Here is a 23,543-nt window from a genome sequence, read left to right as displayed (position 1 = left end):
TAGACAAGTTACTTCCCCGCTGTGCCATTAGGTGGCTTTCTTCCTTAGAAAAGGCTGCCTTCTGGCCTCTATTAAGTGATATGTAAACAATTCTGGCCAAGGTTAGTTTGGTCTGGGTTGCATGTGTTCCACATAGAGTACATTGAGCAGACAGTCAAGCCTCGTGATTTCAGTAGATTTCTCCTGTGTGGTCTCTTTCCCTTCCCATCCCCCTTCACACCTGGTAAATGACATTCACTAATCCTTTCTTGAAAATGTGCAAAAAGGATTTCCATAGATAGTCTTTGGAGACTGTCCTCATGTGCATAAGAGATTGGGTCAAGGATATGGGAGGAAGGCAGTGAGGGAGAAATGGGATTTAATTATATATATGCTTTCCTCATTGGAAAAAAGTTGATAGAAAGGGAAATTATGCAATACAAATTATGTCAGTGTTTAAATTAAATTAAGATAATATGTTTCACTGTGGCAGCTGTAATCCGTTGCTTACAGAAGAGGTCACATTAATAGACTGCATTCCAGATGAATATTAACAAATCACTTTTGTGCAAAGACAATTAGAAGTACATGCCATAAATTGGAATACAACAGCTTGTTTTAAAGACAACCCCTTTTTGAAAATATGTAGTTATCTCCAATACCATTGGACTATAATAGCATCTATTATAAGGTGATTGTATTTGAATGACTTATGCCACCTGTGGATACAGATAATGGAGTTTTAGGGTGTTTTCTCATAAAGGCAAGCATGCACAACTGGAAAATTGTTTAAATTGTTTTGTTAATGCGAATCTATTTATTTAGCTTTCTAATATGCTAAATAGTGATACATTTTTATTAAGCCAGACAGTCCATGTATATATGTAATGTTTAGAGATGTACATATCTGTTCAGTGTAACAATTATACACAAACACATGCATGCATGCACACAGCATCTTATGTAAATATTGCCAAATGAACATCACTGTCGTCAGTACAGTTCAATGCTGGTCCCACAACGTGAGCAAAAGATTTTTTTTTAAATGGCTAATAGTGTTCATATGTTTCTTTGTCTTACAGAACCTAAATACCTACCTGGAAATATCCAAAATGCTGGGAGACTATACTGGTCTAGCGAGGGCATTCCAAGCTTTAGCCCAGGTCCTCTTAAGGTAGGTTAGCACATCCCTGTCTTGCTGTCTCTGTAAATGCATTCAACTGTGAAATAAGTAAAATTGTTAGAGGTCCGTTGCTTCCTATTACTGACTACTAAAATGTTAAGCAATCCCATCTTAACCATAAGTGACATTTCAATTCTACATTAATTGAATTAGGATATCTCATGAGGTCTATCTACTGTTAAAGCATTTATTTGGAAATGCTAACTTACTTCTGTGATAGTAAACAAAATTGAAAGTTGCATTGTTTGTTTTTTGCCTTTCAAAAAGTTTAGGTAAGACATGGTTGAAAAATAGACATCCTGTCATATCTTGCAGGTTTGAAATCCGAAAGCACAAAAATATATAACATGCTTCAGTAAACATGGCACAGTGTAACCTTTCTATAAATCTTTTTTAGAAGTTTTTATTTCATTGTTCTACCTCACTTCTTCCAGAGAGACATTGCTAATGCTTTAAGCATGTAACTAACCATTTGTTGCAGATATAATTCTATTTCCCTTCATTGTGAATGATGATTTTATAATGTGACAATGTGGATTATGGAAAAAAAGATGTTTGGTGAGAAATCTTTAGATGATTAAGGTTATTGTTTTCAGACATTAAATCATGTTCAATCCTCCCAATCCAGAGTTCAGCATGCCCTCTGATGGGAATATGGAGATGCTCTAGGAACAAGTGATCCCTGTTTGTTTCAGTAAAAGGAGGCAGTCTACAAAGGCAAAAGGATTAATGAGTGGATTGTCTCTTTCCATGGAAATGAAAGGAGAAGCTTTTGTTTGCTCCCAAGGGTTGCTGCCAAGGGTTGCTGCAGAGATCATCTGAGGGGGCTCTGCTCCAGGTGCCGACAATGAGGGAGGCTCGGTTGTCGTGCACGTGTGACAGGGCCTTCTCTGTTGCTGCCCCCAGACTTTGGAATGCTCTCCCAGTGGTCATTCACTCCTCAGACTCCATCACAGTTTTTAGAAAGCTTGTTAAATCTTGGCTTTTTATCCAGGCCTTTACATGGTGGTTTTATTGCTGCTTCTGTGTGTTTTTATCTGTGTACAGTTTTTGTTTGTATTTTATATATTTAAATCAGATTTGTTGTCCTATTTTTAGCTTAATTGCCTTTTTACTTAATTTACTTTTAATTGCCATTTTTATTATACTTTTTAAAAACTTTTGTAAACCACCTTGGGATTATTTTTAATGAAAGGCAGTATATAAATTTAACAATAAATAAAATAAATAAAAATAAAGAATTGTGTATATATTAGAGAGAGCTCCTGAGTACATTTGTAGTCCTTAGTTAAGGAGGCATTTATGACATAGCTACAAACTTTTTCTAAGAACTGAAATTCACTTGGTAGAAAGTTGAGAACCTTCCAAAAGCAGAATGAATGAATAGCTTTATTACAATCATTGATCAGTTATACATACAAACAGATGATATTGCATTTAGATAAAAGTTAAGTCATACAGAATACACCAACATAGAAGCCTCTTGTAGCAGCATTTAAAAAGTAGGGCTGGAAATTAGCTGTTGGCAGATCTTAACAGCAGCTGCACAAAATTTGGCAACATTGTAGGTGATAGAAGGTTTCTTATCTACCAGAAGGAGTGTAAAATTCAGCAGGCCAGCCAGGAAAACGTGATAGCAGGGGAGAAATAAGACTGCACCGGCTATCATTATAAAAAGGACAAAACAGCAGCACATGATGGACAGATCCAACCTCACCTGAAGTACAAGGGCAAAACCTACTGGTCAAAGGGGGTTTCAAAAACCTTCCAGATAGAACTCCTGACAGTAAGGCATCATATCTTGCTCTGAGAAACACTCTGTGATAGCTCAGTAAAGAAAGGGACAATAGGTAGCTAGCAGGTTCCCAGTTAAAGTCACCAAGGCACCCTTTTATGGTCTCCGAGATGGAGCTTAAATCATTCTGATGTTCAGTATCCAAGACCCTCTGTTTGAGGGTCTTCTTGGCTTGACTGTAATCTAGTAATGACAGATATTCAGTAGAAAGATGACAGTTTGCCCAATAGTGCTTGTGTCCAGATAGATTGAAACCTATCGGCCACATAAGAGAGATCAGCCCCAGAGGGGACAAATGGATCTTAAGACAATAACTGAGGATTAAAATCCATGCTTTTGTTTCCACCCTCTGAAGACCCATTTCCAACCTCAACGCTGTGTTGGAGATAATCAAGGGGCCCTAAATACTGCTCTAATAAATTTAGACTGGATTATCTCCAATGGCCTATAATTAGGGTAGGGGCCCAATTACATGCCATATAGAAGTTGGGCCAATGATTTAGCAGCAAATAGCTTTAATGCTGCTGGGATAACCTCTCCACCTTTGGAGCAAAATAATCTTAATGTTACTGAAGCGCTCCTTTGTGCCAATTGGGCAATGTAGTCAGGGGCGTATCTAGGGGTAGGGCAGGCAGGGCACGTGCCCCGGGTGCCACTTGAAGGGGGGCGCTATTTTGTAAAATTGATTTTTTAAAAAAAATGGCTCCCAAAAACAAAATGGCCACCGTGCATGCTCAAATGGCCTCTGTGAGGCTCTAGGTCATGCCAGGCTTTGCAGAGGCCATTTGAGCATGCGTGGTGGCCATTTTGTTTTCAGTGGCCTTTAAAAAAAAGATTATTTTTAAAAACGGCCACTGCACATGCTCAAATGGTCCCTGTGAGGCCCTAGAGGCCAGTGGGGTGAGGGGGAATCTTTGCAAAAAAAAAAACCCCAGCCTTTAGGAAGCCCCCCAAAGGGGCTACGGGTAAAAATAATAATAATAATAATAATATAATATAAGACACTGTACACATATTCAGATTGGCACTATGTACAGAGAATCAGGGCTTGTGAATACTGAGCTGACGCTTAAGAGCTAGGATTGTATTCATTTGCTCTTACTTTGCTTTTTGTGATGAGTGAGTTAAATGTGATGTCTTGCTAATATGGCTATTAATGGTGAGTTTGTCTTTGAATCAGTGTGAAACCCTTAATATTAAGGCCCACTGGGAGTTTCTTGCTCTCTTTCTCTCATTTTAACTGTCTTTATGAAATACTAGAATAAATTCCAAGCAGTGACACAGTTGACTCTGCATATCCTTTAATTATTTACAGAGTATCTGGGAAAAGTCAAGTCAATAAGCAAGCAGAAAAATGGAAAAATAAGCCACTGCATGGTCAAAATTTGCACAATATAAGTGGAAAATCAGACATCACCAAGACCTGGCAATGGCTTAAGAATGGCAACTTGAAAAAAGAAACAGAGGGTTTAATACTGGCTGCACAAGAACAGGCACTAAGAACAAATGCAATAAGAGCAAAAGTAGAAAAGTCAACAACAAACAGCAAGTACTGCCTTTGTAAAGAAGCAGATGAAACAGTGGACCACCTAATCAGCTGTTGTAAAAAGATCGCACAGACTGAGTACAAACAAAGGCATGACAAGGTAGCAGGGATGATACACTGGAACATCTGCAAAAAATATTGATTTTCCACTTATATTGATACTAATGGTTTCCCACTTATATTGTGCAAATATTGACCATGCAGTGGCTTATTTTTCCATTTTTCTGCTTGCTTATTGACTTGTTCTTTCTTGTAGGCCTGCTTTGTTTCATTGGTGTTGAATAGTTTCTCGTTCTTGACCATTTGAAGTGCATCTTCTTTACTGTCCTTGATATATTCTTCAAGGCCTCTTTTCTCTTCCTCTACTGTTTGATGGACTTGCAGCATTCCTCTTCCACCTGAGCTGCGAGGGAGCAATAGCCGATCTACATTACTGCGGGGGTGCAAAGCATGATTGATGGTCATTATTTTCCTGGTCTTACGATCTAGCGTCTCCAGCTCTGCCTGGGTCCAGTCTATTATTCCTGCACTGTATCTGATAATAGGTATAGCCCAGGTGTTTATGGCTTGTATGGAGTTCCCGCCATTGAGTTTGGACTTTAAGATTTTTCTAACTCTCCTGATGTATTCACTTCCAATTTTTCTTTTAACATCAGTTTGTGCAATGTTATCAGCCTGGAGAACGCCCATGTATTTGTAATATTCTTTATCTTCCAGGTTCTTGATGTTGCTTCCATTGGGCAGTTCTATTCCTTCTGTTTTTCTTATTTTTCCTCTGTTCATTATTAATGCAGCACATTTGTCTAGTCCAAACTCCATTGCTATATCGCTACTGAATATACGGATAGTGTTTAGCAGTGATTCGATATCTGACTGGGACTTTCCATACAACATCAGATCGTCCATTTACAGAAGATGGTTGATTTTACTTGATGTAAAATTTAGATGTTTGGTATCCTAGGCCTGTTTTGTTTAGTATTTGTGAAAGTGGAGTCATGGTGATTACAAACAACAGAGGGGATAGTGAGTCCCCTTGGAAAATACCTCTTCTAATGCTAACCTGTCCAAGTGTCTCGCCATTGATTGTTAACTGTGTACTCCACATGCTCATTGCTTTTTAAATAAATATCTGAATGTTTTTGCTGACACCAGTTGATTCTCAGCATTTTAGTATCCATGTGTGAGGCAATGAGTTGAAGGCTTTCTTGTAGTCAGTCCATGCAACACTTAGATTTGTTTTTCTTCTCTTGCAATTTTCTAAAATCATTTTGTCAATCAGCAGCTGGTCTTTTGTGCCTCTGCTGTTTGGGGAATTTCCTTTCTGTTCAACTGGAAGCTGTTTGTTAGTTAATAAGTGTTGCATTACTTCATCTGCGATTATTCCAGTTAATAATTTGAACATGGTTGGCAGGCTGGTTATCGGTCTATAATTACTTGGAACTGCACCTTTTGCTGGGTCTTTCATTATGAGATGAGATTTCCCAGTTGTTAGCCATTGTTCAATATCACCTCCTTGCAAAATGTGATTGAACTGTTTTGATAGTTGTTTATGGAGGCTTGTTAGGTGTTTAAGCCAAAAGCCATGCAGTTCATCGTCGCCTGGTGCAGTCCAATTTTTAATTTTCTTTGCTCTTTCACTTATTAATTCGGATGTTATTATTAGATCTTGCATTTGTTGGTTACATTTTTCGACCTCTTTCACCCATCCTGCTTTTTTATTATAATCTATTGGATTGTCCCATAATTTCCCCCAGAATTGCACTGTTTCTTCTTTATTTGGTGTTTCTATGTTTCTTGCAGTTTCTCCTTCCATGCCTTGTCAGAAATGTCTCTGATTCGACTGGAATTGGAGATTCTGCCTGTGTTGTGTAATTCTGGCTTCATATCTGCTAATCTTCTTTGACACTGCTGTTATTTGCTGCTTTATTATTCCAGGACTTCTCTAATTTTCCTTGAATCTCGGTGGTATTTTTGGATCAGATGCTGTTTGGTGTTTTCATTCTTCAGCTTCTTGTCTTTCATATCTTTCAATTTACTAGCATCTGATCTAAGCCTGGCAATTTTATTTTCTAATCCAATCTTCCTTTTAGGTGATGTACTACTTTCTTTTTTTACAGGTCCACTGATCTTATATCCGAGCTCTTGTGTTGTTATTGTTGCTGCACTGTACATTAGTTGGTTTGTTTCTTGCAAATTATTGGTTTTTCTATCTTGCTTCTTCAAAGTCCAGCTTTCGCATCCATAGAGTGATATGGGAAAAACCATTGTCAGAACGATTCTAATCTTTATAGGTATAGACACGTCACAGCATCTAAATATCCTCTCCAAGGCCTTCATTGCAACCCTCCTAAACGCTAGTCTGCGACGTATTTCTTGACTACTGGATCCTTTACTGTTGTTGGTCAATCCTAAAAGGCAGAAGCTATCCACCACTTCAATGACTTCATTAACCATTCTGAGGCTGGTTGCTATACCCATTGTCATTAGTTTAGTCTTCTTTACATTTAGTCGTAATCCCATTTTCTCACTGTGCTCCTTTACTTTCCTTACTAGACTTTGCAGATCATCTGCATTCTCAGCTATCAGAGGCAGCATCAAATGCCATCTGATGTCATGACTCAAGCCCCATTGCAATAAATAGGATGTAAGTTGACATGACTAACATTTAATGGTGTTTAGTAATTACTAACTAGACTGTATGCTACCATATGTGTTTGTATCAGTATTCTGGGTGTGCCTACTAAATGAACAGAAGTGAGCCCAAAGCAGTGACATGCAGAGATACAGTGGAACTACATCTCTGAAGAATGGCTAATTCTGCAATTGAATAATTAAGGCATATTCAATACAAAGTAGGCTTGAGCCCGAAACATTTCGGAGGCCATTATAGAGGTCTCCAAAATATTTCAGCTACCGGGGCTATTTCAACATTCTGGAGGTGGCGGGGGTGTTCCCTTAAGGGTGCGGGAGGGCGAACTCACCCCTCCCGCTGCATTTCTTCCACCGGTGCTCCGTTGTTTTAAAGCCCCTCGGGGCAGCAGCTTTCCTCCCTGCCGTCCCGTTGCCCTCATCAGCCGAAGTGGCCGGAAGTATCGGGTGCACATGTGCCTGTCTATAGTATAGACAAGAGTGTATGTATAGAGAGAGATATAGATGTGTAATTGGGTCTCACAGAAGCTTTAATTGTTATTCAATTTTTCACAAAGCTCTTAACCATTCTCTTATGGGCATCATTTAGGAATCCTTATGTGCCAAGGATATCTTCACACTTTCAGGAGAATGAGTCTTGGTTAGTATTATCCTTCTTGACTAAATCACTTAAACTGGGGGGGGAAACATGTTTTCAGCACCAAAAGCAGGTCCAGAAGTCCTTCACCTGCTCTGCTCATGGTTGCAGCAGTGTTCATCTGCAGAGGGAAACCCCATAAATGTGATGGCAGGCGTTTTCATGATTGGCAGCCTGAATCAGGATACTGATCATGGAAATGCCTGCCATCATGGTTACAGTGTTCCTATGTTGAAGAACACTGACGTATCCATGAGCAGAGCAGGCAAGGGGATGAGTGACATGCCAGGGTGGGACTTGAGCACCCTCTTTCAGCACTGTAGGCATGTTCAGCACTTTTTAAACATCTGAATAGGATGTTTAGGAAATCACTAATGTGATTTCCAAGGGAACCCTGCACAAACCTCATTGTAATAAATGAAATTATGCAGCACAGTGCCTGGGGGATTGCACCAGCTGCCTATGGTCAGCTCTGTGTGTTTAATTTCATTTAAATAAGTGGCAGAACTATGCACAACTGAGCATTGTATTGCAGCTGTTGTGATCTGGACGATCATTTAACTTGGTCCTCTTGCCATGATTGGCCTTATGACTACTTTGTTTCACTTTGCCAACCACATAGTCTCTCTACAGTGTGTGCATATCAGATCTGACTTGATTTCCCAGTTCCAGGTTCTAATATGACTTCCTGATCCTTGTCCAAGTAGCTGCTGTCTGTCTGAGAGATGGATCTGTGCTATATTACATGATTCACAGTGTTTGGTCCCTAGCAAAGGCTTATCAACCCGAACCCTGAAATTAAAGTGTAAGTATCAGTGACTGACATGTTACTCAGCCTACTGAGGGCAAAGCAAGAGCTCCACCCTCAAGAGGAGTGAGTAAACTAGCTGCCTTTGCAGGCTTGTCTCACAAGGCTGTGCACTGGGAAAGGGAATATTAATGAGATCTTTGCTTCTCTTCTCTTCCTGCAGAGACATATTTCTACTTGCAAATCGGGCTTTTGCAGGGAGAGGAGAGAAGTGAAGTGAAAATTGCTTCCACATCCCCTCTCCCCATATTCTGCCCTGAAGGGCAGCTAGTTTACTCTCCTCTTTTGAGGGCAGAGCTCTGTTCCACCCTCTTAAGATTGCATAACATGTCAGCCAATAACAGTGAAGCTGTATGGATATTTATTTTTTTGAGGGCGAGAGAGAGAAATGGGAGCACTTTCCTCTTAACATTGCCATTACACATGCCCAGACCCTGAAGTCAGAATATGACTGTGACAGCTGTTCAAATGTTATGAAAAAGGAAGAGAGGTTTTGCTGCAGAAGAGCTGATTCATACACCAATATTATTGGAGGCAGGCAGAGGCACGCATCCTTCAAAGAAAAAACAACTACATATAAAGAAGCCTTTAGCAGTTAAGACTTAGCCTGAACTGGTGGAACCTTGCAATAAGAGAGGAGGTAATCAAGTTGGGATAGCTGAAAACCTCAGAAAGTCAAGTGCATTCCGAAGCAGGTTTCACAAAGCATGAAATTTACACCCAGGAACCTATCAATCATCTAGCCCAAATCTTTGGGCCAATTGGATACTCTACACCAGGGTTTCTTAACCTTGGGCCCCCAGATGTTGTTGGACTACAACTCCCATCATCCCCAGACATGGCCTTTGTGGCTAAGGATGATAGGAGTTGTAGTCCAACATCTGGGAGCCAAAGGTTAAGAAACCCTGCTCTACACCTAAAACATATCTAACAGGTGCCCATTCAACTTTCTTTTGAACACCTTCATGAAAGAAGATTACATCCCCCCTCCGATAATGTTGTTCCCTCACTGAGTTACTCTGGGATTTTAGTTAGTAAGAGATACAAACATCTGGAAGTCAAATACTTCATGATGGGAAGGGTGAAGATATTGGATTACTTAATAAATGTTTCAATTGTACATTCAGGAATCATTCTTTTTTCTCAAGATGAGCTGACTCTCTATCTTACATAAATTTAAGGCCTCAGGTTTTGGGGTTGTGGGGGTTTTTTTGGCTTTTGGTTTTACTGTCCTGTAAGAGCCAGTATATGGAAACTTTTTAGAAAAAAATGCACTCGTTCCTCTTGCAATGGCAAACGTTGTGCTTTCCAGCAAAGATCTTCAATGTACTTTTCAGGAGCATAGCTAAAATTGAATAAAAGAAGAGAGGCAAATGTCCCTGGGCACCTGAGGGAGTGGGGTGCCTGCTGGCTGGCTCTCTGCTCTCCCCCTCATACATCTCAGAAGAAGTGGGGAGCAGGGACCTTCACTTTTTGTTTGAGGGCCCACCACAACCAGTGTTCCCTCTAACAGAGATTCCCAGATGTTGTTGACTACAACTCCCAGCATCCCCAGCTGCAATGGCTTTTGCTTGGGGATTATGGAAGTTGTATTCAACAACATCTGGGAATCCCTGTTAGAGGGAACACTGACCCCCAACCTTGCTACACCTCTGGTGCTCTTCATTGTTCAAAAAGTGGTTTTGCTTGTAACAAGTTTTATCACAGTAGTATGAATTTGGCCAATGCTTTCAGGGATACACTTTAAAAAAAAAAAGGATCAGATTGTGCCGCTAGCAGAGCAAGATGGGGAAAGAAGATGAAAGAGTGGAAGAAACCATTCGACTTATTAATTTGATTAATTCCAGCTATATATGGAAAATGAAAATTACAGTACTGATAAGGATTAGCCATCTCTGTTTTCTGCAGCTGAGGATTCAAATGCTACTTAAGAAATAGTCAAATATTTCAAAATGCAGGGTATGCTTTTTGGATGGAGAAAACATAAAACGAAAGGACTTGCTATGTAAACAAAAAATAAAAGTTTGGTTAGACTAGACAGACTTTAATCTGATGGCACTGTTTTTTTAAGGTTTGTTCCCCGTATAGACATTTTGTATACTTATTTCAATGCAGTTTTTAATTTTGAAGAAGAGTTTTTTTCACGTAGCAGAGAGAAAACAGTCTTCATATTACCTTTTGATTATAGATCAAATTAATTCCTTTTTTCACTTTAGAGAAATAAGTAACTTCTTATTTTCTGTTTAAAAAAACATAGGCTATTTCAGTGCAATATATTTTTTTTAATGACCAAAAATACATTGAAAACATTTCTATTAATTCATTACATTAAGAAAACCTTTTTACATTTTTCTCCTGTCACTGATTCCATTTGACTTATTACTTTCAGCTTCTAGCCCACAAACTTGGTGGCACAATCAAGAAACCCCTCAGTGGCTGTTTCATCTCTGCTCTATTTGATTTCTCCACTCTGAGTAAATGATTAAGATTTCATGCATTGGTTCAGCCAAAATCTATGTTCACTCAACCACATCCTTTATTGATTACTTCTACTGCAAACAGTAGGCCAAGTGTGATATACATAATTGGACAGTTGTCAGGGGATGTGGGTGTTAACAGTCCTGTTTTCCCAGTTGGAAACTGGAATCACCTTGATACACAAATATTCTGCACAGTTTCATTCTCATTCTTTGGACCGAGGAGTACTTTTCCTCAGAATATATGTTTTTAACTCTCTAAGGTCTGGTTGAATGAATTTAATGATTATACCATATAATATGCTGTTCAAGTTGCACCTGTGCACTGCATATAGAAAACTAGAAAAACTGGAATTAATATTTGTCTAACATTTTAACCTTGTCCTTTAACTTATATAAATCAGTTCAGTTCTTCTGTGTAGAAATGTTTGATTTTCTCGCCTTTGAAAGAAAAATAGGGTTCAAAATGTGACTCTGATTTTAAACTCTAGAAACCTTTTGACATATAGCAAATGTTTACAGTACATTTCACATTTAAGAAATGTTCAGTTGCTGTCTTTTTCAGATTGTAATAAAATACCTCGTATGCCTATAAACAAATTTGTGTGTAATATAAAATGGATCGTGTTTTAACGCATGATCATTTGAGGGCACTTGATCAAATTTTGTATTAGTTTGATGAAGTTCAGGCATCTGGAGGAATCACAACTGTATCTGCACAGTTGTCCTACTATTTTTGTTGTTCATATGTGAGATTAGAGAACACTGGAGCAGAACTAGCATGTACATATTATACATTTTTATTCCTTATTGCTCATTCTTTTGCTGCATGAAATTAGCTTGATGCTTTTTCTTTAAAACAATGAGAAAACAATCCCGTTTATCATTATATATAAACTTTGGTTCCTACACATTTCTATATTAGGGCTGGAGTTTTTGGCTCACTGGTGGCTTGACATTTAGTTTTCTGTGCTACCACATTAGGCATTCAGGTTCACGGCTTATATTAAGGTCACCAGCCATGACACAGACGCAGAAAGAGAAAGTGTGTGCTGTTTTACTCACAAACCTGAGTATCTGGCCTGTATGGTGTAATTGTAGTGTAGAGGTGCTTTGTTGTTAATAAAGCTTCCTTTATTAAAAAAAAAAAAAGTGCAGATGTCTTGTCAATGTCCGTGGACCAATATTCGGCTTAGATTTGGGGATGACCTCAGGTTATGTATATTGAATTGGGAATCGAAGGTGACACCTACAGTCTAGTGTGGATTTTGTAGGTAGTGTGACTCCAGCAACCCTTGGCTTACCAAAATAAAGAGCAGTAATTATGTCTTGAAGGAGACCATCATGTTTATGAACTTCAGCTTCTACAGTATGTGGTAGAAGCTGTGGCCTATGATTTTTCTCCAAATCACACTAATTATTTTAGTTATGAACTTTATGAAATAAAATTTTATATCCGGAATGATTGATTGGACCTTCAACTGTGGTCAGGTGTGATATAATGAACTTGCTTATTAAATGTACAGTCTTATTTGCTTATTCTTAGTCTGGGAGATGTGGATGAAGCTATTAACTACATGGACAAGTTTATGTATATTGCCAAGAAAGTTCAGCTGAGCCAAAACCTGGTGGATGCATGTACATTTCTTGGAAACATTTACAATGAGAGAGTAAGTATTGGTTTGAGTAATAGTATCCTACTTCATGTTATGTCAACTAGAATCTTTATTTATACAATCTGATTCTAAACGTTTGTACCAGCAAATAATTCAACTCACATCATATTGCATAGGTTGTGTTTCTTAGTTGTTGTCATACCCTATCCTGGTAGCAGGATACATACTTGTTTTACATGGATCTGCATTACATGGATCTGAAATGCAAAGAAAGGATTTGAGCATTCCTGATGTTTCGATCATGGGTTAGATGTGAATCCCAGCATGGATAGAAATAGAATGCTAAATATTTTCAAAAGCTTACTATTAACTTAGAAGCTAAATCCCACAATCTGCAGTGCCAGATAGTTAATGAAAAGGAGAGGAGGAACTAGCCACTGCACTGGCAGGATGCATTTTTTAAAATGGCATTAAATAATTTTCTGGTACTATTCTAATATATTCTGTGAGTGAAGGTTTTCTGGAGTGGTTCCACTCTGTACTGTACAGAAAAGTTATAGTGCATTGCAACCTCAAAGTGGCAGATATCTGCCCTGTCTGCTACATCTCAGCTCTCAGAAAGGGAGCCTAGACAAAACCAAATGTATAAAACATTTCCATTCATTCATTTTATGTACTCATGATCCTTTCTGGTTGGGGCCAGTGAGTAAATTTCCTCATCAGGATTTTGTTTTTAGTTTAGTCAAGTCTTTATTACAAGTCCTGTTTTCATACCTGCTGAAAAGAAATGTTCAAATAAAAGCTCAGGTATGTTTCAGTTGTCTAGCTTTTTCTTCATGTTGATTTGACTCTACTTCTTGACTGAAGTTTCAGATTCTTTGTTTTAGTGCATTTACAAACCTACCCTGACATTTCTGCCAGATGTGGAAGCACTGTATGTAGAAGTGCCCAACAGATTTTAAATTGGACACATAATTTGCGGGGGGAAGAGCGAAGGAGAAGAATTAAAACATTCATGATTCCTTAACTATCTCCTTCATTCACATATTAAACCAGGCTTGCTCAGCTTACGCCCCCACAGCTGGTTTTGGACTACAGTTCCCATAATCCCCAGCCACAGTGGCCAATAGCCAGGAATTATGGGAATTGTAGGCCAGCATCTACAGAAGGGCTGAAGTTGAGCAGCCCTGTATTAAAATATAGCAATTTCACATGTATCATACTTGTACTTCCAGTAGAGGGAAACACAGCCAATTGGGTCTCCTTGGTGTCTTGTCATGTATATACCCTGATACTGAGTTATACACAGGGTGGCAAATGTGCATTTATTGCACATCTGTTTATATTTCTTTATACACATAAAGTAATTTGGATAAACATGTTGGCTGACATACTGTGAAAAGTTCAGTGTGTATTGTAATGTAATGTAAATGCAGTTGCAAGTATGCTCTTGCTCAAATGCAAAAATTGCATAAATTGAGTTGAGTGATAGTACAGCCATTATTTCCAATGGACATACTATTGCACCACTGCATTTGTGCAATTTTTGCATTTGTACAAGTGTACTTGAACAGCTTTCGAACGTGCATGCAACTTTGCTCAGTGTGTTAGCCATTTCTGTTTGTGTGAGGTTCTACTGTCTGATTTTCCCCAATTTCCAACCCCTTCCTACTGTAGTTGTCCATGCCGCACCATTCCAGGTGGATTTTTGGGAGGGCAGGAGAGGGACAATGGGAGGGCAGAAAAGCTTAAAATAGTGCTTAAAACACTGTTTTAAAAGTGCTTAAAACAGCAAGGTTCTAAGGAGAATTTCAGGTGTTAGCCTATATAGGTATAAAATGAATCCCATATCAATGCTAATCAAAATAGTGAAATGTGTCGAGCCAGTGTGGTGCAATGACTAGGACCAATGAAATCATAATTCACATATCTACATTCCATGAAGCTCTCTGGACAATCTTGAGCCATTCACTCTCCTCTTTCTTGGCCTAAACTACCTCACGGGCTTTTTGTGAAGGTAAAATGGAAAAAGAAAAAACTCATTGATCAAAGATTGGTTTGATTAAACTTTGGAACATGCTAATTATGGACAAACTCTTCACAACCCCCAATTTAAAGATAATTCTTTACCATGTTGGATACCTTTCTTGAACTATATAGGCAAGACTAAAGTAGCACATGAAAAACCAGAATGTTTGAAATATATCCTCATTTATTAATAAGCCAAGCATGACTCAAAGATGTACAAAGATAACATATATCACTTGATATAATTTAAGAGGATGATTGTTCTTGTTTACTTAGGGTTTTTTTGTATTGTGACAATACCAAAATAAAAATGGTTTTTTGGGGTGTACATAGTATTACAAAAGCAATTTCATGCTGATACGGTGGACTTAACAAAAGTTAAGAACTCTGTACTATATCCTGTAACTTCAGAACATTATCTGAGCATTTGCACTGTAGACTTTAGGGATCGAAGATCTAATCAATCAGTAATTATGTTCATTTGGTGTTTGTCCAAATTCCAGCCGCACATGGCAGACACAGGAGTGCTGCCCATTCAGGGTCCCTTACCCACTTCTTCTCTGAAAGTAGATTACTATTACTGCTGCAAGTTCCTGACATGTCCAGCAGTGTAACATGGTCGGGCTTGCACCATCCATATGCTGCGGGACATGTCAGCCACAAATTCCTTTCTAGTTCTCTCATATGCCTGTTTGAGGATTCTGAGGCATTTTTATCATTTATTTGGATTTGTAGCCTGCCCCATCCGAAGGACTTTGAGCAGGCAACAATATGCTAATTATTCTGCCCTAACCCTGGACAGCACACCCAGTTTGAATTTTTTTTTAATGTATTTCACTACTTCTGGAAGACATACAGGATCAGGTTTTGGCATGTCTCAAGGGAAAGAAAATTCCTGACCACCATGGCACAACCACTGAGAGTTCCACTCTGTGCACTCTTTGAAGTTCTGATGGTACATTTGGTATATGATTACAAATACATATAAGAGCACATTCCTGGGTGATCTTAAAGGATAAGTAACATATTGCTGTAGAGAATGGGATTATGAGGCAATAGCAGTAATGTAAGTTTTGGGCAATTCACTGACGTGATCAAATACTTGCATTTCAGTCCCTTCTTCCTTGTTGCTTTGGAAGTGTAGGCATCCTGTTTCTGCATGAGGTAGAGAGAGAGATGTTAGTGATAACCTTTCCCCCCCCTCCCTTTGGGGAGGGTGTTGCATGCTAATAGCCGGGCATAATAATCCCTTTTGAGTTTTTCTACTCCTGATACCTGCATTTTTATGTTGTTTCCCATTTACATTTTAGAAGATTGAGACAGCAAGGTATAGACTCCAGAGTATATCGTTTGCCATGTGCCAGCGTGGTGTAGTGGTTAGAGTGCTGGACTAGGACCGAGGAGACCTGAGTTCAAATCCCCATTCAGCCATGATACTAGCTGGGTGACTCTGGGCCAGTCACGTCTCTCTCAGCCTAACCTACTTCACAGGGTTGTTGTGAGGAGAAACTTAAGTGTGTAGTACACCGCTCTGGGCTCCTTGGCGGAAGAGCAGGATATACATGCAAAATAATAATAATAATAATAATAATAATAATAATAATAATAATAATAATATTATGGGACTTCCGACTACAAACAGACAAACATCTGCCACACAATACACCAGATATAACTGTAGTCGATAAGAAAGAAAAACAAGTCAAAATAATCGACATAGCAATACCAGGGGATAGCAGAATAGAAGAAAAAGAAATAGAAAAAATCACCAAATACAATGATCTACAAATTGAAATTGAAAGGCTGTGGCAGAAAAAGACCAAAATAATCCCAGTGGTAATTGGCGCCCTGGGTGCAGTTCCAAAAGACCTTGAAGAGCACCTCAACACCATAGGGGCCACAGAAATCACCATCAGCCAATTACAAAAAGCAGCTTTACTGGGAACAGCCTATATTCTGCGACGATATCTATAACAACAGCAACAACATTGACAATAAAATTCAGCCATCCCAGGTCCTTGGGAAGGACTCGATGTCTGGATAAAACAAACCAGTCAATAACACCTGTCTGACTGTATAAACAAGAAATAATAATTAATAATTAAAAAACAACTGCAACCTCTCAAAGAGTAAGTGGAAAAAATAAAGACTGCCAAAGTATTTTAAACTGGAAATATGTATCTTCTTTTATTAGGGGAACTACACAAAAGCCTGTGAATATTTTGATCAGGCATTCAGTACAGCAAATGCTCTTGCTGATGTGACCCTAGTGGATGAAACAAAGGTATATTGTGGCATTGGAAAAGCGCACAACATGATGCTGAAAGTTAATGGTCGTACAGAAGCTGCGGATAACAACAGCATCAAGTACCTGCTGGCCTGGAAGGAGAACAGAAGTGACATGTGCACTGACCCTTTTACAGTTGGTAAGATGCTAGTTATGAAACGCATTAGTGCGGCATTGTCCTTAATGGTTAAGTCATTTTTCTTGTATAGTTTTATTAAATTATTTGCTGAGTTTAATCCTATTGGATTACCCTTGTCCTGTATGGAGGTTAAATTTGCTACCGTGTGAATTTAATGTATTAAATAGGTTTATACAAATATAGAAAAGGAAGTATGATGGATATCTTTGCTAGACATTCATTAGTAATCTCTGTTTTCCAATTTACCAGAATTTCAAGCTTAAAACAAACTCTGGTTAAAGTGAATATTGATTAGTTAACATTAAAAATGTTTAGAAGTCTGTTACAAAAAGCTTTTCCTCATGTCCTTAGCATGGTAGATCTAATCCCATTAATTCAGAGTATTCTGGTATCCATGCCTATCTAGCATCACATCAGGAAAGCAAATTGGGAGGAAAAAGCTTTGTCTCGTTAATTCTGTGAAAAACCAGAAGCCCAGGTTGTTCATCAAATGCTGGAACCTAGTGCAGCAATGTTTGGCATCAAAAGCCGTGATACGTTGTTTGATACATATAACAGTCCACATTTGCACAGATTTACAACAGAAGTGTTTTATTTCAACTATTGGACTGTGACTAGGTATGTCTAGGTATGTATCTCTTTGGAAAAAGTAATTCTCTAACAGAAGATCTTCAAACTTTGGCTGACATCCTGAAGAAGCTCTGCATAACAAGCAAAACTGCACTAGCCCAAAAAAGATTGCAGAATTGCACTAAAAATCTAGGATTTGTGGACTTGTGCTCTTGCACAAAAGTTCACTTAAAACAAATGAGATATACTGCACAACTGCTGTGCAAGCACATGTATGCTTAACGCTGCACAGCACTAGTATCACGCAAGCTTCAAATGTGGCACATCTGGCTAGCTCACCAACTTTGTGCTACTGCAACGTCCTTCCATGAGTGCTTGATGTTCAGGGCAAGTGTTTCTAATGGGCATTAATCAGGAAGTAGGAATGTGGAGTTTTTTCACACAAGCATTAAAAATAAGCTAGAAAATGCATTAAATCAGTGTACATGTCTGTGTAATAAGTCAGATTTTATAATAAAATACTAAATATTGAAATACCCTAAAACTCAAGTGCTTAGAGATATGTGTAGCTGTGAGAGTTATGTCATCAGAGCTTTTAGCCTGCACCAGTCTGGTGGCATACTGTTACTGTAAGGCTGAAGCAAGTAACTCCTATTGTTCTACCTGTCAATTAGAATCCCATTATAACATTTTACTGTAATAGAGCAAATCTATGAGGCTGCCATATAGTTGACACTGTAGTGCCAAAAGGATTTTTAAAGATGCTGTATAAAATGTATTTAGTCTTTCCCATACCACATCTAAAAGCTTCACGTTCTATTCCTCACCATATCTGATAATTGCCATTGCAGTAGTATCAACACTGCATCATCAGAATGTGCTCAAATCACTGGCTCAACAATGCAGTATCACACTGACAAAGAAACATGCTTATCAATGTAACAACTCCTGTAGCCTGGCCCTAATAAACATAAGAACTCAAATATATCTAGTTTCACCCAAGATGTTTAGAGCCTCCAAGATGTTTGTACTGGATAATCAGAAAAGCACTGTGTTGAACCAAAATAATACCAGTGGCCCACATATTGTGCAGCTGTAGGACAGGGGAAGAAGGGTGGCACCCTTGCAGAGAGGCTGCAGTATATCTACTGCAAAGACTTGTTCTGTAGCAGAGCATGGGTGTAGGGGGATGAGGAAGCAATTTATACTTCCTTCCCTCCCTGCCAAAGCTTTTTGCTTGCCAAATATGTCCCTGAGTGTCACACAGCCCTCAAGGACATATTTCTGCAAGCCAAAAGGGTGTCTAGGGCAGGAGAAGAGATGCGAAAATCACTTCCTCATCTCCCTCTGTCCACACTTGACTGCAGAACAAGCCTGCACAACAGGTACACTGCAGCCACCCTTCAGCTCTTCATAGGCTGCTCAACACTTGGGCCACTGTGTTTATATCTTCCAAACCCTGAGGGTAAACTTTCTTCATAGATAAATGCTGAAATACTCTTCAGAAAACTTGGATTCTTGGTTTAGTAATATGATCCTTGGCAACAATTGAATGCCAGTCTTAGAACTTCTGAAGGGTGATCTGTTGCATTTAAACGAACTGCTAGAAAGAATGACGAGATTTCAAAGGTCTGATTTATATGTCATACCACCAATCTGGTAGCCACCATAGGTCTTTACTGTGTGCGGTGGCATTATTGCTGCATATATACAGCTCCCCAAATGGAATGGCACTCACAGTTCTTCATGTAGAATGATGACCACACAGTCCTGATTTATGGCAGCTTCCATGCCAGTGAAGTAATATGCAGTTGAAAGCAAAATGGCAATTTAATTCTGTGTTTTCCACAAGTATGGAAAATATAACTTGCCTAAGAATATGAGGCTTTATACTGGCTGCTATTAAAGCACATCAATCTGAAAACAATGACAGCAGCACAAGTATGAAAATTTCATTCACTAATACATATGTAGTTCCATGAAGCTTCTGAAATTTGGTATTAAAACTTCCTTCTGATGTTCTTAGAACTTGGTGTTTACTGAAACAGAATTTGGAATCCTAGCATATATTAGAGTCACTTGAATACAGGGTAACCAATAAGTAGAATGTCATCTCATGGAAGGATCTCCTAATGGGGTGTGTGTATGCAGGGATTCTCAGAAAGAATAGTGGGTTTTTGGTCCTACTGCAGGGTTTCTCCTGTGGCATCAGGTATGTTCGTATTTTTATAACAACCATGTGCAAACCAAAGATGTTTTTCAAAAGACATTTTGAAACCCTGTCTTCTGCATGCAAAAACATTCCAGGTAAGCATTCCAACTCTCCTCTGTTCTCTTAATGTTCATTTACCAGTTGACATTATTGTGCTTTTAATACCTATTTGATCCGGATCAAGATCTGTTGAGATCCGTCGAGATCCATAAGTATGGGAATTCTGCACCTGCGCAGAAACCACATGGTAGCAATGCCACAGCTTGTCGAGGCGTCCAAGCCCTGCCTTCATGCCTACAGCATGCTATTTAAAGGTGGGCTGGGCACAACGTTCCTCAGTTCTTTTCCTACCACCGTCGCGTTTGGATTTCGGTCCGCTGCTTTTCATTGGGATAGTTCTTCAAATTTGTTCTTGTGAGTTCATCTGGTTAATTGTTGTTGTTTTTTAAGGACAGATGTTAAGGTTTTTTACCTCTTTTTGGTGGGCGGACTACGTTTGGTAGTAAATTGGACTGGCTTTGGCTGACAGATAATGACTGGCACTTTGACCCCGGTACAGACCTGACTATGTTTTTTCTGTTTGCGGAATGGCTGAAAAGAAAAAACCCTTTAAGAGTTGCAAAGGCTGTAAAGCCAAACCCCCTAAGGACCTTCACGGTTTGTGCCTCATTTGTTTGGGTGAAGAGCACAACGTGTCCACTTGCAAGATCTGCCTGTCTTTTTCTAAACAGACTCACAAGAATCAGGCACTTCACCTTCGTACCGCCATTTATGATGAAGTCCTGAACCCTTCGATGCCAGGTGAACCACACCCCTCTTCCTCAGCTTCAAAGCAGGGCCGGATTAACATAGTAGCAAATGTAGCATTTGCTACGGGCCCCGCATTTTCGAGGGCCCCGCACGCCTGGCTTGAACGTCTGCCCCTTCTTTCTGCTCTCTATTTGGTGCTCTCTGCTGACTCTACTCATTGCCTGCTACTGCTGCCCATTCTCATCTCCTGTCGGGATGGGAGATGAGAATGGGCAGCAGCAGGCAGTGAGGAGAGTCCCTCCAGAATTGGCTGCAGCAGCGCCACCACTAAGTGACCGCCTGATTCTAATTGACTGACTGCCTTGCCTTCGCCCATGTGCTTCTTGTGGCTGGGGCTGATAGGTGCAGGCAGCCACCCCGTGCGGGCTGGCGCGTGCTCCCGTCCTCATGCCTGAGACACCGCCTGCACACGGCACTGGCACAATCACTCCTCCTATATTCAGCGACACATGCACCACACACTTACTTGTGATCACACTCATAGGTGCTCCGTGGGTGTGCATTCTTCTCTCTCTCTCACGTGCAACACCTGTGACCAGTGACCAGCACCACACCAAGAGCATGTGTCTACCTACCACCGCCATTCCCGCAGGATGTGCTGCTGCTGAACCCACTATCCACTACCCCACCACCGCCGAATCCAAAGAACCGGGGCTGCGGGCTGCTGCCGGGTGGGTCAGGTATGTGTGTGGAGTGGGGAAAAGAGAGTGCTGAGTGAGATGTGGGCTCAGGCTCTCAGCCCTCCTGCTCCTGCCATGACTGTCTCTGCACTGCAGATTGAACACAAGGCGGGGGGGATGTTTTGCAAAGTTTGTTGGCTGGCTGGCTCAGCTGAGTGGGGGCATGGGGCGGTTGGGGGGGGGCACTAGGCAAGATCAAGGGCAGAAATGCAGAGCGCTTGGTCTTTGGTCTTTTCCCCATCTCTCTCTCCCAAACGCATTCTTATAAAACATGATGCTAAATCTAGAAAATGTAACGTTTAAATTGTAGTTTTCTTCCTTTTGACATTTGAAATTGATACCTACATGTAAGTAATAGTATTACTGAAGTGTCAGACATTTGTTGTATTATCTGGCTATGAAAAAAAATTGAATTACTTTACTATGCAAGTAAATAATGTATATTTCAATATTTATGTGCATTTTTAAAATTTGGGGCCCCTTCATAACATATGCTACAGGCCCCTCATTGCTTGATCCGGCCCTGCTTCAAAGACGCCACCGAAGATAACCGAAGATAACCTCGATACCAGGACAACAGAAGCCTAGGATGTTGACATCGATGTCGACATCTCCTTCGATGTTGAAAGCCTCTAAGCCTCCTACATCAACAGTTCAGAGCCAACACTCACATGGTGGGGGAATCTTGAGTCGACAGGCTAAGCGTCCAGCTACTGAGGCTTCCTCTGCAGCTCTAAGAAGTCAAAGACAATTGACTTGATGCGGGAATGCACTCGGTCCCCATAAGATCTACAACACTTTCTGTCAATGCCAGCTTCGAGGTTGAAGACTTCCCTCGACATCACACCCCCAGCAGAATCTCCGATAGCAACGGAACCACTTGTCACCAACCAACCGTCAACACTGACATGATCAACATTGAGGGCACATTCCCTGTCTTCAGCACCAACGCAAATTTCTTCTTCAGCCCTTTTGACACCGAAGGTACAACATGATGCTCCATCGACATCAACCCTACACACTCCAGTGCTATCAGCATCGAAGCAAGTTTCTCCACGGTGCCAGCTACCGATGCCAACGTTCGATGTCAATGAGGGAGAAGATGCAGAGGGCAATACTGGCTTGGACCTGACCACCGCACACATGCTCCTATCTATTTTAGATTCCTCATCGAGTACCCCTTCCACGTCAACTTCTAAGGGTATTCTTCCTTCAGGTACTGAAGGTCGGTTGAGTACGTCAGCACCACCGCCAGCCCTAATAACTACCTTGTCTGCTGAGCACTTGCAAAGTCCTTCTACCTGGCATGCTTGCGTGGTGTAGTAGTTAGAGTGCTAGACTAGGACCCAGGAGACCCGAGTTCAAATCGCCATTCAGTCATGATACTTGCTGGGTGACTCTGGGCCAGTCACTTCTCTCTCAGCCTAACCTACTTCACAGGGTTGTTGTGAGGAGAAACTTAAGTATGTAGTACACCTCTCTGGGCTCCTTGGAGGAAGAGCAGGATATAAAATATGTAATTAATAAATAAAAATTTACATACCTCTACTACGACTACCGCCCTCTCAGAGACTGCTATGAGTTCATGTTCCTCGAGGGCACCATATAATGACCAGGTGGAGAAATCATGGAAACCTTTTACACCGAGAGCATAAACTCAACCTGTGTCACTCAACCTGTGGCCTTGCCCATTCTACCTGTGATTACCAGAGCGGCGAAATGTGCTTGCAGAGTGCTCCATACATCTACACCCATGTCTAAGAGCCTGGAAAGCCTGTATCACATACAGGAGAAGGACAACACTTACCTTTTGAAACACCCGGCCCCTAACTCTCTTGTGAGCAATTGCACCACCTCTTCTAAAACGGGAAGGCGGCACACCACACCATCTGACAAAGAGGGGAGAAAATTGGACTTGTTAGGAAGGAAAGTTTGCTCCACCTCATGCTTATCTATTAAAGTCATGAATTACTCAGCATGCTCAGCCAGGTACAACCATGGCTGTGGGAATCCCTACAGGGGGATTTGGACACCTTGTCCCCTGAGGAATTTAAAAAGAAATTCCAGCCAACCCTAGAAAAATCGGCTGAATTGACCAGGCAGCAGTTAAGCATTGCAAAACATCTC

At 40.2% G+C, this 23,543-nt stretch overlaps 1 protein-coding gene across 7 annotated transcripts in view; it reads left to right on the top strand.

Moving 5' to 3' along the window:
- Positions 1 to 23,543, top strand: part of TTC29 (tetratricopeptide repeat domain 29) — a 195,116-nt gene that overhangs the window by 100,564 nt on the left and 71,009 nt on the right. For all 7 annotated transcript variants that reach the window (XM_053257260.1, XM_053257261.1, XM_053257258.1 and 4 more), the window contains 3 exons: positions 1,062 to 1,153; positions 12,621 to 12,744; positions 16,913 to 17,144. In XM_053257260.1, coding sequence (XP_053113235.1) covers positions 1,062 to 1,153; positions 12,621 to 12,744; positions 16,913 to 17,144 — 448 coding nt within the window. The remainder of the gene's footprint in view (positions 1 to 1,061; positions 1,154 to 12,620; positions 12,745 to 16,912; positions 17,145 to 23,543) is intronic.

This window comes from Hemicordylus capensis, chromosome 5, assembly GCF_027244095.1.
Source record: "Hemicordylus capensis ecotype Gifberg chromosome 5, rHemCap1.1.pri, whole genome shotgun sequence".
NCBI lineage: Eukaryota > Metazoa > Chordata > Lepidosauria > Squamata > Cordylidae > Hemicordylus > Hemicordylus capensis.
Note: the sequence above shows the minus strand (reverse complement) of the source record. Positions and strands in the feature narration are given on the sequence as shown.